This window comes from Phalacrocorax carbo, chromosome 3 (assembly GCF_963921805.1).
Source record: "Phalacrocorax carbo chromosome 3, bPhaCar2.1, whole genome shotgun sequence".
Lineage (NCBI taxonomy): Eukaryota > Metazoa > Chordata > Aves > Suliformes > Phalacrocoracidae > Phalacrocorax > Phalacrocorax carbo.
The window spans coordinates 108239921-108253826 of NC_087515.1; the positions used below are offsets into that span (position 1 = coordinate 108239921).

The 13906-nt window shown below is 37.0% G+C and overlaps 1 protein-coding gene across 1 annotated transcript in view; it reads left to right on the forward strand.

Moving 5' to 3' along the window:
* SNTG2 (syntrophin gamma 2) overlaps positions 1-13906 on the forward strand; it is a 268118-nt gene that overhangs the window by 121050 nt on the left and 133162 nt on the right. Inside the window, exons 5-6 of the mRNA XM_064448571.1 lie at positions 11363-11406; positions 11522-11563. Coding sequence (XP_064304641.1) covers positions 11363-11406; positions 11522-11563 — 86 coding nt within the window. The remainder of the gene's footprint in view (positions 1-11362; positions 11407-11521; positions 11564-13906) is intronic.

The following is a 13906-nucleotide window of genomic DNA, read 5'->3' on the forward strand; positions in this document are numbered from 1 at the left end:
GGCAGGGGTCAGTCTCTTCTCCCTAGTAACAAGTGATAGGACAAGAGGAAATGGCCTCAAGCGGTGTCAGGGGAAGTTTAGATTGGATATTAGGAAAAACTTCTTCACCGAAAGGGTTGTCAGGCATTGGAACAGGCTGCCCAGGGAGGTGGTTGAGTCTCTATCCCTGGAGGTATTTATAAGAAAGGTAGATGTGGTGCTTGAGGATATGGTTTAGTGGTGGACTTGGCAGTGATAGGTTAGCGGTTGGACTCGATGATCTTAAGGGTTTTTTCCAACCTTAATGATTCTATGATTCTATGTTATGTATATGTGTTTGTGTCTAAAAATGTGTGCATTAAGTTCTGGAAATTGTATTTCAGTTCTATAGGGGTTTAAGATTAATATTCTCTTTGTAAGGTGCATTTTGCAGTTTATGAAACAGAAAGGTATATATAAAATCTGAAAAAACATTGTTTATAATTTCAGTGGACCTATAATATTATGGTTATCTTTCTTGTATTCTAAACTAAATAGAGAAAGGTATGAAAAATACATTATATTGTTTTAGTTGTCGTCTCTTCCAGGTAGCAGTTGAGTGAACAAACTTTGGCCTTAGGATGCCACTGACATGTACAGTTTCTGTTTTGTTCTATTCACTTACCTCTGATTGACAAGGTAGTTCTTTATGAACTGCAGAAGTCTAATGAAATAGCTCTTAAAGTTGCTATTTGAATTTGTTATTACTCAGTCCAGGTTGAAGAAAAAGCTTAATGATAATTATTCTGTGCAGAGAAATTAGAGAACTATATAGTGTGCTGGTTTTGGCTGATAATATGTTCAGCAGTGAACTGCCTGCAGTCCCTCTGAGGAAGGATGGTGTTTTGGACTTTGATTTAGAGCTTGCTTTTACCACAGTGCTTTGGTACAGGAGCTGGAGAAGCAAGACCAAAAATATCTTTTAACTGTAACAGAGATTCTCATTGCATTGAAAGACACTAATTAAAATCAGAGTAAAACTCAATCAGAAGCAGTCAAGGATCATGCAGAATATCTGATGGAAAGAGCAAATTTAACAACCCTTCTGCTTGGAGATAATGTCACATGGAATAATATGAGAAATTTATTAACATTGTTTGGCAATTTCAGAAAGGTTCTATTTTTGGTCATTTCACTGTTCTTATCTTTCCTTTAGTGGTTTCTGAACTAAAGACTATTTGGGCTATTTTAGGAACTACATCTCTTCTTTTCTTGTAACTCTAAAGCATGTATTTCTGCTGCTTTTGGCATTCTCCTTTAGTCTCCAGGATTGTTTACCGGTTACCACATCTACAGCATTTAAAACTTTTTGTCATACTATAATAGAATTTAATGGAAACTTAGTTACATATTCTGGAATGAAAGACTGAGTAAGCCAGATTATAATTTATTTCCTTATATAATGTTTGTATTATTAGACATTCATAATTTGTCTAACTTTTATGTTATTCATCTCAGAAAGCCTTTCACATGTGATACTAATTATGTTTATTAGAGTTAACCTTATGCCTTAGAATATTGCAATTGTGTGATCAGATTCATCTTCCTTTACATTGTACTACCTTCCTTTGTCAATTTATTCACATAGTGATGCATTAATTTTAAATTGCACAAACTATTTTTCCCTGAAAATTACTGCAGTAATTCTGAAAATATTATCGAGTTTAGATTGATTATACGCATACAGTATCTAGAGCTTCTATCATGAATAACCGTATTGCTAGAAATACCACATTTTTGCAATTTTAAATAGCTTTTCACTGACTCTTAATGGAGTATTATCTATGCTTGGTTGGTAAAACTTCATTTAAAAAAAACCAAAGTGTAAGTCATTCATAGTTATAACTATTGCTTTTGCTTCTTAATTATTGCTGCTTATTTTGAGTTCTGTCCACATAAGATGCACGAGTTGATTTGCAGGAAATTCAGTCAATTCAAAATCTTGAAAATTCAAGATTTACTTTTATTTTCAAACTCAAGGGACTTACTAGCTGTGGTTAGGCAAATGTCCCGAGTAATAAATGACAGTAGTAATGTAGCACTTTCAAATTTTCTGAAGATATAACAAAAAAAAAATCTACTTTGCTTTTCTTATAGTCACATCTTTAGTTGTCATGACTGTCATGACTTTTCTTAAAAAGCCAAAATTTTAAAGTTCTTATGCTATTAATGTTCCAATTTTGTTTCCATACTTTGAGAATTGGTATTTTTCTATAAAGGAAAAATCAAATTATGAAGAACTAATTTACTAAATGCATGTAAAATGGGAACTATTTTTCTCTTGTAAGGATTTATCATTATAATAATTCATGTGAGTGCTCTCTGCTGCAACGTCTACAAGCTAATCTGAGCTAGAGTAGGACTCTTTCCTTAATTAAAGAACTAACCTGTTGAGTCTAGGATTTCTTCACTGAGTTCATACTGTAATGTTACTTTTTGGAAATGCCTGCAAGAATCGCATTGCCATTTGGTTTGGCTTAAGGATCTTGCATTGAGACATAGAAATACCTGGACTTCTGCAGGAAACTCAGACCATCTGGATTTTTCTCCTCTTGTTTCCTAAAGCAGGTCTAAAGTCTATTTAATCACAGTTTATGCTGGGACTTTTTACACATCAGGTGATAAACTGGCAATGCAGCTCATGTCACAAACCTGTTTGCAGTCAGAAAACCATCAAAAAGCCTTTTAATAATTTCTGCTTTAGTTACTGCTAAGAGTTAGATGGGTAGAAATTAAACAACTTCAAAACTTTTTTCTATACTGTCTTTCAAAGCACATGTAATTAAAAATAGTATAAAACCCAGGACTTTGCCAGATCTAGTCTTCTCAATTTTGGTATACATGCAGCCATTCTGTAAAAAAAAAAAAAGGCAGATTTTGGCTGTAACATAGGTTCTCTGAATTACTAGGCAATAGTAAGAAAATGGTATTTTGAAATTGGCCTCAGAAGACAGTTATAATTTCATCTGCCTTCTAAAAGTCATGGCAGGGAATAAAATGATTTGTTTTTTTAAGGTTAAGGTTCCTGTATGCCTGCTGGTATGCTTTTGGGATTACTATTTGCCCTTATACATATTCCTCATTTTACTTTTTGGCATCTATAAAATATAAAGCAATATTTGTTTGTAATAAAGCTAAGTTTATCTCATTAATAGTTTGCAGTGACAAATATTAGAAAAATTTTGTTAAAATAGCTTTCATTTCAAGTTGTATTCAATGCTAACCATTGAGAGAAAAATGGTTTTAGCAGTAAAACCGCAATACAGTCTGAAAACCTATTTTTTGCTGAGGTCATGTAAAAGGAGAAGGTGAAGGAGCAAAACAAGTTTCAAACACCTGACCTCAAAACAAATTCAGCTCTGTAATGTTCTTCCTGTTCAATATTTTCTGATTGCTTTAGAATTAAATGATTTCATTTGAAAAAAAGGTAACATTTTTAGCAATTCATGTCTTGTGTTTTCAGTGTGCTTTATTACTACTGTAAAATCTCCATTTTAAGTTAATTCTGTTTAAAAAAAAATCTCATGAGATGGTCATAATTCCAGAAATAATTACATAGTTGCTGATCATTCAAGATTAGAGTGGAGAATGAGGTGAGAGAACTGCCCTTAAGGGACACTGACACTGAAAATTAATAGGGAAGGAGAGATGGGAAGTCACAAAGATAAACAGATACAGACAGATAAAGTGGAAGAGAAGAAAAAAAGACAGCAATGGAACAGAGGAAATAATGTTTTGTTACTGCACAATACTAGATATGACACTAAAAATCATATCTATATGGCTAGAAATGTCTATCATTTCAGGTTTTTTTGCAGTGGAACCCAGCTTGGTTACCTTTTCCCAGATGGGATTCTGCTATCCATGTATAATTTTGGGGGATGATTCTGTTAAATTTCCCTGGCACATTTTACTCAAAACTTCAAAGGAAATCCACCTGCTCCTGTCTGTGATTCTTTGCTCCTCATGATGCTTATTCTTTTCTATTAGTGCAGTTCCTGTATCACTGTTGCTGCTGAAGCAATGTGGATTAGGAAAACAAAGCCCAGGTTTCTCTTAGCAAAAAGATCCAGAAACTGAGATAGGTTGCACAGAATGTGAAAGATAATTCTCACGAGAAGAGTCAACATCTGAGGATTAAACTAAATCCTGTTTTCATTCAGAATATCTTTAGTTACAACAAATACTTCCTTAATTGGTTAACGTTATTTCATATTAGTGGTATTTTGAAAAAATATGCTAAAATATATAAGCATATTAAATATATTCCTGTATGCACCTCTGCAAATCACAGAGTTACTAAGGTTGGGAGAGACCTCTGGAGGTCATCTGGCCCAACCCCTCTGCTCAAGCAGGGCCACCCAGAGCCAGCTGACCAGGAGCATGTTCAGGTGCCTTTTGAATATCTCCAAGGATGGAGGCACCACAACCTCTGTGCACAACCTGTGCCAGTGCTTGGTCACCCTCACTGTAAAAAAGTGGTTTTTTGTATTCAGATGGAATTTTATGTGTTTCAACTAGTGCCTATTGCTTCCTGTCCTGTCAGTGGGCACCACTGAGAAGGGTCTAGTTCCCTCTTCTTCATCCCCTCCTGTCAGGTCTTTATAAACATTGAGAAATTCCTCCTGACCCTTTCCTCCTCCATGTTCAGCAGTCCCAGCTCTCTCAGCCTCTCCTCTCAGGAAAGGTGGTCCAGTCCCTTCAGTAAGTCCCATACTGGACTGCTCCGGTAAGACAACATCTTTCTTGTACTGGGGAGCCCAGAACTGGACACAACACTCCAGGTGTGTCGCACCAGTGCTGAGTAGAGGGGAAGGACCACCTCCCTCCACCTGCTGACAACATTCCTCCTTATGCAGACCAGGATGCTTTTTATGAGAGCACATTGCTGACTCATGGCCAGCACGCTGTCCACCAGGACCCCCAGATCCTTTTTGATGTCGTCTTGATAATAACAGCAGTACTCATGTATACCCAAAATATGAAGGAGTCTACAGTACGTGTTGTAAACTGGTCTTTTCCAGGAACATGTGCAGTTGTTATGAATTAAGTGCCTTTCTCAAAGCAAAAGCCATTTCCTTTCCAGTAAATAATATCAATGTATTTAACAGTAGTTTCTAAGAAATTACAAAAACCACAATAATGGTATTTTCTATGAAATAAAGCCAGAAATTAATGTCACAAGCTAGCATGGAATTTGGCTAAGCTATTGAGACAAATATTTCTATCACTGTAAAAAGTAATAAATCATCTCTCATTCTTCATAACTTACTCAAATCTCAAATAGCAGAGTGTCTTCTGGAAGTATACTTTTGCTTACACTCATGGCAAGGCATTAGTTTAACAATGAATTAATGTCTTACTGACTCAGAAAACATCACTTATTGCAGCAGCAGTTATATGGGTTTCTTATCCAAGTATTCAGCCAAACCAATCCTGTCAAGTTTTTTTGAATCTGATGCAACTACATATCATGATATGGTAAAAGGTTAGTACCCCGGTTGATTTTATAGCAGTGTAAGACCAGAACTTACAGTGTTTAGATACAATTTTTTTCTCGTAGCAGTATTGTAGCAATATTGTCAGGTAATGTCTTTTGATTTTACGGATTTATATGTTTATCCTCTAGTTGCCACTCTATATTTAGCTTCTGTCTGTGTAGCTTCTTAGTACAGTAGTAATCTTGGGGCAGTAAATAAATAAGAGCTATAAAACTATTTTGAATTACATGCCAGTGGGGAGGAGAAGGAAAGCAGAAAGTCAAATTAGGCAATGCCTAGTTAAAATACAAAGTGCAGATTTTGCTCTCGGCTTTACTGTCACCACAGAGCAGCAAGAAATCACATTTAATTAATTGTGTCCATTTCTTTAAACGATTATTATTTTGTATGCTCCCCCTGATTTTCCCATTCTAATAACTGCAAGGTTTTTATAAGGAACAAAATAATAATTTTCACTTTTGAACAAGAGTGCCAATTTCTTGCTATAAATTGTAGTTTCCCAAATTCTCCCATCTTAGGCTTCTAAGAACAGCGGCAAAAGTCGTTGCCTTTTGACCAATTTACCTGTTTGGTCACTATCCCATCCACTTGCACATGTCAGCTTTCCACCTAGGATCCCTGCCTGTGACTTTACAAACCATTCCAGTGTTACAAGAAAGACACAGCCTTATGTAGCCTACAGGACCCTACCTGGTGCAGTTGATGGAAAGAGACCAGGTTTCTTAGTATTTCTTGTATGGAACAAAATCAGAAGAAATTTGCAGTTGCTAGCATGTACATTGTCCTAGACAATTCTTGGTATCAGTTGCGTGCACATGTTGCCATATGCCAAACTGCAATGAAAACTATGTCCAGACTGATCAGTTCTTGCTCAGATGCTTGGATGAAAGGTAGAGTCTTTCCTGGTGATCCCTGTGGTACCTGTGCACTGTTATAGTTCATGTTGTTCTTCATATAGTTCAAGTCGAAGAGAGGACAGTCTGACTTCCCAGGCCAAAACAGTTTTATCTTGTGTTAACTTTGCAGATAAAATGCTGTATTCTATGCAGCTGTGCAAAGTGCCAGCTAAAATACTGTTCTGCAGGGTGGCCTCGGCTTTTCAACAGTCCCATAACCTATTCCCAGAGTAGCATTTTTATTCACTGATATCCTGTGAGTCAGTAGGAGATTCATTCTGCCATTAAGGTGTTCCTGATCAGGGTATTGAGGCGGATCAATGGCAATTTCTGTAGCATTGCTGAATGTCCTACTCCTTTATTCACATAAGGCCCATTATTATCCCTCCAAACCCGTGCTCCCTGCTACATCCAGTCTTTGCCTACTCCTGTGTCCAGTACCTGCCTCACCTCTCTCATCCTGTACATCTCACATTGAATTGATTCTTACAGTGTGTTCCCCATCTACCACTTAATTCACAGTGGGGAACCTGGCACATTAGAGTAATGGCATGGGTGTTTGGTGAAATGCATTTTATTACTGAGTGACTTATAGCTTTTCCTTACATGATAAACTGGACACATATAAAGAGGAAGAAAACTAAACTAAAGAAACATCATGGTTAGAAACAGAAATTTGGAAAGTTGTGGTTTTTTATTATTTAAACAAAGAAATGAAGTTTAACCAAGTCCTGTGAAGAGTTTGTTCAGTTTTAAAAACTTACCTAACAAGGCAGTTTTCAATGTTTGAGTTATTGTAGTTATGTTTTAAAGCATAGATTAAAAATGTAAAACTTCTTGTCTTAAAAAAAAAAAAGAATAAAGCAAACTGCAGCAAGTGTAGCTTTACAGTCATGACTGAGTTATGTCTAATTCATAGGGGAGGAGGGAAAAATGCATCTAGATAACTTTGAGCAGTCTCTTGCATCCTATATACCAACTTCTGTAGCCTTTTCTTTTTATTTTGTATAGTTTCTTAACTGTTCCTTTAGATTTTCTTTATGCAGTGAAATACTCATATATTTAAAGTTAAGCTTATGAGTTGAGAGGTCCATGAAGTCAAAGCAACTCATGCATGCTTTAAGGAGCATGTTTTTGTGCATCACTAGTAATGTTGGAGGACATAGTACCTGGTATGTTTCCTGTGTGATTCAGGAATTCAACAAAAATTGAGTGGAAAAGTGTATTGTGATCAATCTTGAAAAATATAAAGACATTATATTATTTACAGACTCAAATATGCATAGAGTTGTGCATCAATTAACGTGTGGCAAGTCAGAATTTCCTGGGAGTCTGTTCAGTGAACTTATCATTTCACAATCTTGCAAATTCTGGAAAATTTAATACAGCCCTTCTTCAGCCCTAATGGATAGGGAATGAAAAGGAAACAAGGCAAAGCTAGAAAGAATTACTGTCTCTTTTTTCCATAGTTCATGGCTCGCTCTGAAATTTTTTTTAATGACTCAAATGGTGGGTCATTTGCTTTTGGGAAAGTTTCTCAAGTCTAATATTCTCAAAAATAAGGGTTTTTTTAAATGCTTCTTTTCATATAATTCCTTCCACATAAGCCCCTGTGTGTTTCCCTGATGCTTTTGTTCTACTTTAGTATCACTTGTGAATTTAAAACAAGACTGCCTTTTTGTCTCTTTCCAAGGAGGTTTTCTAATCACTTTATTTCTACTGTACTTGTAAACTATAGTATAACTTCTCCATTGAAGTGACATGTCCTCTACAATTTGATTTGTGGAAATATTTCTGTCAGAAATCATCACTGATTTTAAATTACAGACAATTGACTAAAACCAAAGTGTTTCATCACAGATTTGCAAGCATAGTTTACCAGAGTACTGTCACTGGCCATCATGCCAGCAGCTGTGGAGGTGTCTGCTTTATTGGGTTAGTTTGCAACATAATGTGCTTTTGGAGAAAATGCCCTGATTGTCCCCATTTTCTGTGCTTCGTTTCAGTTCATAGAGCATTTGGTATCGACCACATAATGCTCCTTCTCTCATTTACTTATCTGGACAGCTTTGACTGTGTGTAGAGACTGGGCAAGCAGGATATAATTGCTTTGTGCTCTTAAACTATAAAATTTATTGGCTAACGCACACAGTAGTTAGCTGGGGATGTTGCAGGACTTGTCACCCCTGTGGAATGACCGATGAGTCTTTGCTGAGTTGGTAGTCAACAGTCAGGGGGAAATGTTCAGCCTTCATTGCTCCCTGGAAGGCCTTTGTCTTTGGTGCTGCTGAGTTACCATCCTGCAGCTACCTGGTTTTCTTCCTGGAGATTTTATACCTTTTCATGTCAGTGTTTTTCCTCTTCAAGCCTTGAGCTGTTAAATAGCCCTATCTCAAGTATTTTACCTGTGTCTGGAATTTTATCTTTCCTATTTTGCATGGACCCTAGCCTGCACGTTTTGTTATAAGTTTTGTTAGAACTAAGCAGTTTTCTCAGAAGACTTAGACAAGATTACACCACTGTGCTGTTGTGCCATTATGCTGCGAGTCATGGATAGATGAATATCCAGGAGGACGGCCATACCTGTGTGCCTGCAAGTCTTTGTGACGTGCTCTTCCATCATGATCTCACCTTTCACCCATTTTCTGGCTCAGTATGCTTTCCTTTTTTACCAGCTCTACATTTTTCTGTTTTCACATCTTACAGAAATTCTTCCCAAACTCATCTCTCGCATCCCAGCCCCTCTTTCTTTTATTGTGCTGTTTTGTCAATATTGCTGTTTCGAACTGATCCATTTCCCAGTGGCGGGTGCTTTGGCCTCCCAGAAGAGCCAACAAGACAGGGCCTCAGGAAAACAATGCTGCCTGCTGCGCACATGTGCCATCCTCATCACATCTGTGGCCTGCAGATCAACTGACTGGTACTTGTTGAAGTACAAACACAGACATCTGCCTTGCTGCAGTGAGTTGAAGTGCAAGTCCTGCTATGATCTCTGCACAGAGAGAATAATATTCCAGGATTGGCTTATTAGTGGTGTCCTCCTGAAGCAGGCTGGAAACCCCCTGTCCCTGTGTTACACCTTGTTCAGCTGATGTCCAGGCTCTGCATTGATTCAAGTTGGAGGGACAATTGCACTACTTCTAAGCAAGGTCCACTTCCGCCCATTGTGGCCTTTTGCGGCTATTACTGGCAGCAGGAGTGCATCACTGCGTGGCACTGGTGTGCCTTAGGATGGGCTGCTTCGGGGCCCAGAAAACAGAAAGTTTTGTGCACTAGCTTTCCTTGGGCAGCTTCACATCACCTGGGAGCATTCAGACTGGGGAGCCAGTCTAACTGACCTGAATTAAAATCCCTGAAACCCATACAGCGTGGGCACAAGAAGCCTCAGCACCAACTGCTTTGATTCCTGATCTGTCTGTTTTGCCTCATTGCTTACTAATACAGACATACTCAAAATTTCTCCTCTCAGCTCTGAGTCAAACACACATAGTGAGCAAGGCACGCACCCTTTGACTCTATCTTTTTTTACTTTCCCGCAGCTGGAACTTCAAACACATGTTCTTCCTTCTATTTCCAATTCAAGTATGCTCCCACCTTCCTAAAGCAGCCCAATGGCTCTAATAGAAGCATTGAATTAAAAATGATTCACATGTTTTACACTGTTGGTATATGTATTACTAGCATCTTGAACAGAAGTTTAGTATAGAGTTGCCCAAGCAAATGTTCATTCCTGTTCCTCTAGCAATGTATGTACCCAATATAGGCTACTTCACATTGCTTCATGATGTTTTTGAACTGCTTTAATTCAGTTGCATTTCTCTACATAGATATCTCTTTTCTATACCAGCTATTACAAATTGTGTGCATATTTTTAAATACAAAGTAGGATGAGAAGTGGGGTAAAGACCTTCAGTACAATTTGCAGTGTGGCATTTAAAATAAATAGTGAAATCTTTCCTAAGTACTCATAAAAGTATGAGTAATGAACTGTTATCTTTTATCTGCCAAAAGAGTGATGAAAAATCTATTAGAAACAAAAATTTTGTATAAAAAAAGCTATTTTGTACCAAAGGTACATTTGTAGTGGCAACAGCTATATTGCGGAAATGCTGAGAATATTGTATGCAGTTTTTTCCTTCTTTTTTTACCTCTATTTCTGTCTCTCAAAATACTGTCTTCAGTACATTCTTCAAAGCCTCAAGCTGTGACCCTATACAATCATATATAAGACTAATATGCCTTATTTAAGCATATCAATCTTTTCAGGATCAGAGCTTTACTTTCAGTAGGTAATACATTCCAAGAGATAAACGTCCTTAAATTCCACTAAAAAGTAAAAAATTTAAAAGTTATAGAATTCACCTCAAAAATGCCATTGTTTGTATCTGTGCAGAATTGTTTGCAGTTTCATTGCATTGTTCCCATTAACTCTCTAAGGCAGGAAACATGCAAATTACAGACTGGAATAATGTATTTTATTATTCTCAGGAACAAAGCTAATGCAAACTTCATGTTAAAGAGACGTATTAAATTCTAGGCACAACCTCTTTAATTATAGCATCCCTGTAAATTTGTTCAGGGGGAAAGGAATTGCTAAGTAGTTTCAGAAATTCCTATTTCCCTTTTGTGGAAGAATAATGAAAAGTGTGAATCACACTTTCCACATAATTTAATGAAATCCTTCATTAGTGAGAAATGACATTTGTATTCCATATTAAATTAAGTTCTTTGTGCATGGAAAGTTACTTTCTTAATTTGTTTAAAATTGCTGGGAAGCAATTACCTTTGTAAGATGAATACTGATTGCTATGCCATTGGTATTTTCGCAACCAAATCAGTTTCAAATGAAGGTTACAAACAGCATGCTAAACCGATTTCTGAAGAGAATATAGCATTCGTTTTCAGTACTACTTTCAATTAAAATGTGCTCCTTCTGTAATCCCACAGCTGACCAAACAGGAATGTTATTTATAGGAGATGCAATAATACAGGTCAGTAAACATTCACTTTTTCCACAGACATTTGTTTCATACTTGCCTTTGTGTTTCTTTCATTAACTAACTTACACATTGCAAATAATTTTCTCCCTGTCGTATCTGTTTTTAGGTTAATGGTATAAATGTAGAAAGTGCTACCCATGAAGAAGTGGTAAGTCGCTCCGCTTTGATTTTTTTAAAAGTGTACAGAATATCCTGTGTCCTGTTCTGTCTCTAGCCTTGCTTCATATGAGTTTACTCTTTTTTTTACTATAAAGACAGTGTGATAGTCAGGTTTGTCATTTATGTGATTATCAAAAGTGAACCTGCTCAAGTATTTAAAAACTTTGGTTCCCGCTGCCTTCAGAGGGATTGAAAGGGATTCGACTTTTGTAGGTCTTACCCCTGCATGCACTGAAAAACAGAAAATCTAATAAATGTTTTGCCACCTATTTCTAAATGTGCACTTGTGTGAGAACATGGGGATTCTTGATGGGAAATGTATAAAGGAATATGGTTATTTTATTTAGTGAAATGATATAACAATTTCACTTGTACCCTGTTTATATTCATGTACCATATACATTGTTGTTGTGGGCTGTTGTGCCCTGCACAGTGCTCCTGTTTCATTTCAAGAATTCTCAGGTGTTACAGAAGTATAGATAGTAATGACAATAGCATATGGTGTTATACTTAAACAGTTCCTAAATGCTGGGACAAGAATGGGAGGAATTAAGAAAGCAGTGGTGTTACATATTTTTAAATTTCATGTCATTCTGTAAAAGTCATTTTAAGATGCTATTTATCAGATTTTGTGGAAGGTTTTTTTTTTTTTTTTAATTAAGAAGCAAGAAATATGCTTAAACATTGGGTCTTTTTGGTGTTATCCATAGGACTAAGATGCACTTTCTGTCCTCAAGCCTGAGTGCAAATACTGGATTCATCCTAATTCCTAGCTGGTACTTCCAGAGATTGTAAGGCTGTAGATAATAAATAGCCGTAATAAAGAAATGTTGTACCTAATAAGCCTGTACCCACATGCAAGAAAGAGAAGAATATAGAAAACATACAAAGATCTCAACTGCAAGCTTGGAGGAGAGTAAGGCGCCCATCTCTGTATCTTGCTTTTCATGGGAAAACCAGGTGTGTGGCTGCTGTGACACACTGAAACGGTGCCTTGCCCAGGATTGTACAGCACACCGTGGAATGCAGTGGCAGTTTTTGCATAGCTTTTGAATTTGGTGATGTTCAGTTTAGAGGAGCCTTGAGATTGAAGAATGGAATTAAAATGACTAGTTTTAGCACAATATGCTGACTCTCTCACTGGTGCATTCATTTTCATGGTAATATTCAAGAAACAGACCAACGTCTTCCAGTGAGTTTTTTATTTGCTTAGAAGGAAAATTATTTAAATGTTTTCTACATTGCTTTATAGAATTAAGATGGCAAGGACTTCTGGGAAAAAAAATAAAATAAGGAACTACTTTCTTCTTCTAAAGAATGCTACTTCTGTAGCATTTTCAGTGCTTAGATGCTTGCACTCAAACCTCAAATAAAAAAGCACATATCAATAGTTACTCTATATTACCTATCAGAGCTTAGACAAGGGGTAAGCCAGAAGTTGCTGGCTCCATTTCCAGAATATTTTTGCCATCACATGTTCTCCAGTGGGCCTAAGATGAATATCTTAGACCAATGTCTGGATGCGTTTCTTGCACTTTCCCCTCCACTTCATACTCTACCCCAGCTGGAAAATCGCTTCCTGAGCGACACTCAGACTAATGCATTGAAAAGCACAGAGGATGGGAGATGGCGGGGAACCTGTCAGGTTTGGAAGCCACTGAAACAAATCACCAGCTCTTGAGCCCAAAGGCTCCTAGTAATAACATGTTTCGTAGCTCCTGTTACCTGTGCTGCCTACTCTCACCTGAACCACTGACAACTCAGCCCCATCCTTCTCCCATACATCATTTCCAATGGTTCTATACCATAGAGCTTTGATAGGCCACTGCCTCTGCTGCAGCGATGAATGCTGGTTTGGTTATGGATGGGCTAAGGTTTAGCAGCTTCAGGGTTTTTTGTAAGGATACTTCCCTAGTCTTATAACTATGAAAATTTTATCAGATTTAATTTGAAAATGTATTGGGCACTTGCCATTCTCATCAACCTGAAGAAAAGCAGCAGTCAATAATATGCTTATTTTTTTCTCTTTTACTCTTCCAGTTATTTCGTGTGGTTTTGAACCACAGTTTACCACAATGTTTGGTCTAAATTGAAACAAAATAATTTATTGAATAATGGTTACTTTTTAAATGGTTTATTTGATTTATCAGATTGCCTGTATGCAGATAAAGCCAGTTCACATTCACTCTGTGTGCAGCACTTTTCCAGTCTGCAGTGCAGGAGTGTATAGATAAAAATTGTTACCCCCTGTTGCCTGTTTATTGACAGTTATCAGTGACAACTGTATCTCAGAACAGCATCTATAGCAACCATAAATGACACGGGTTTTGAC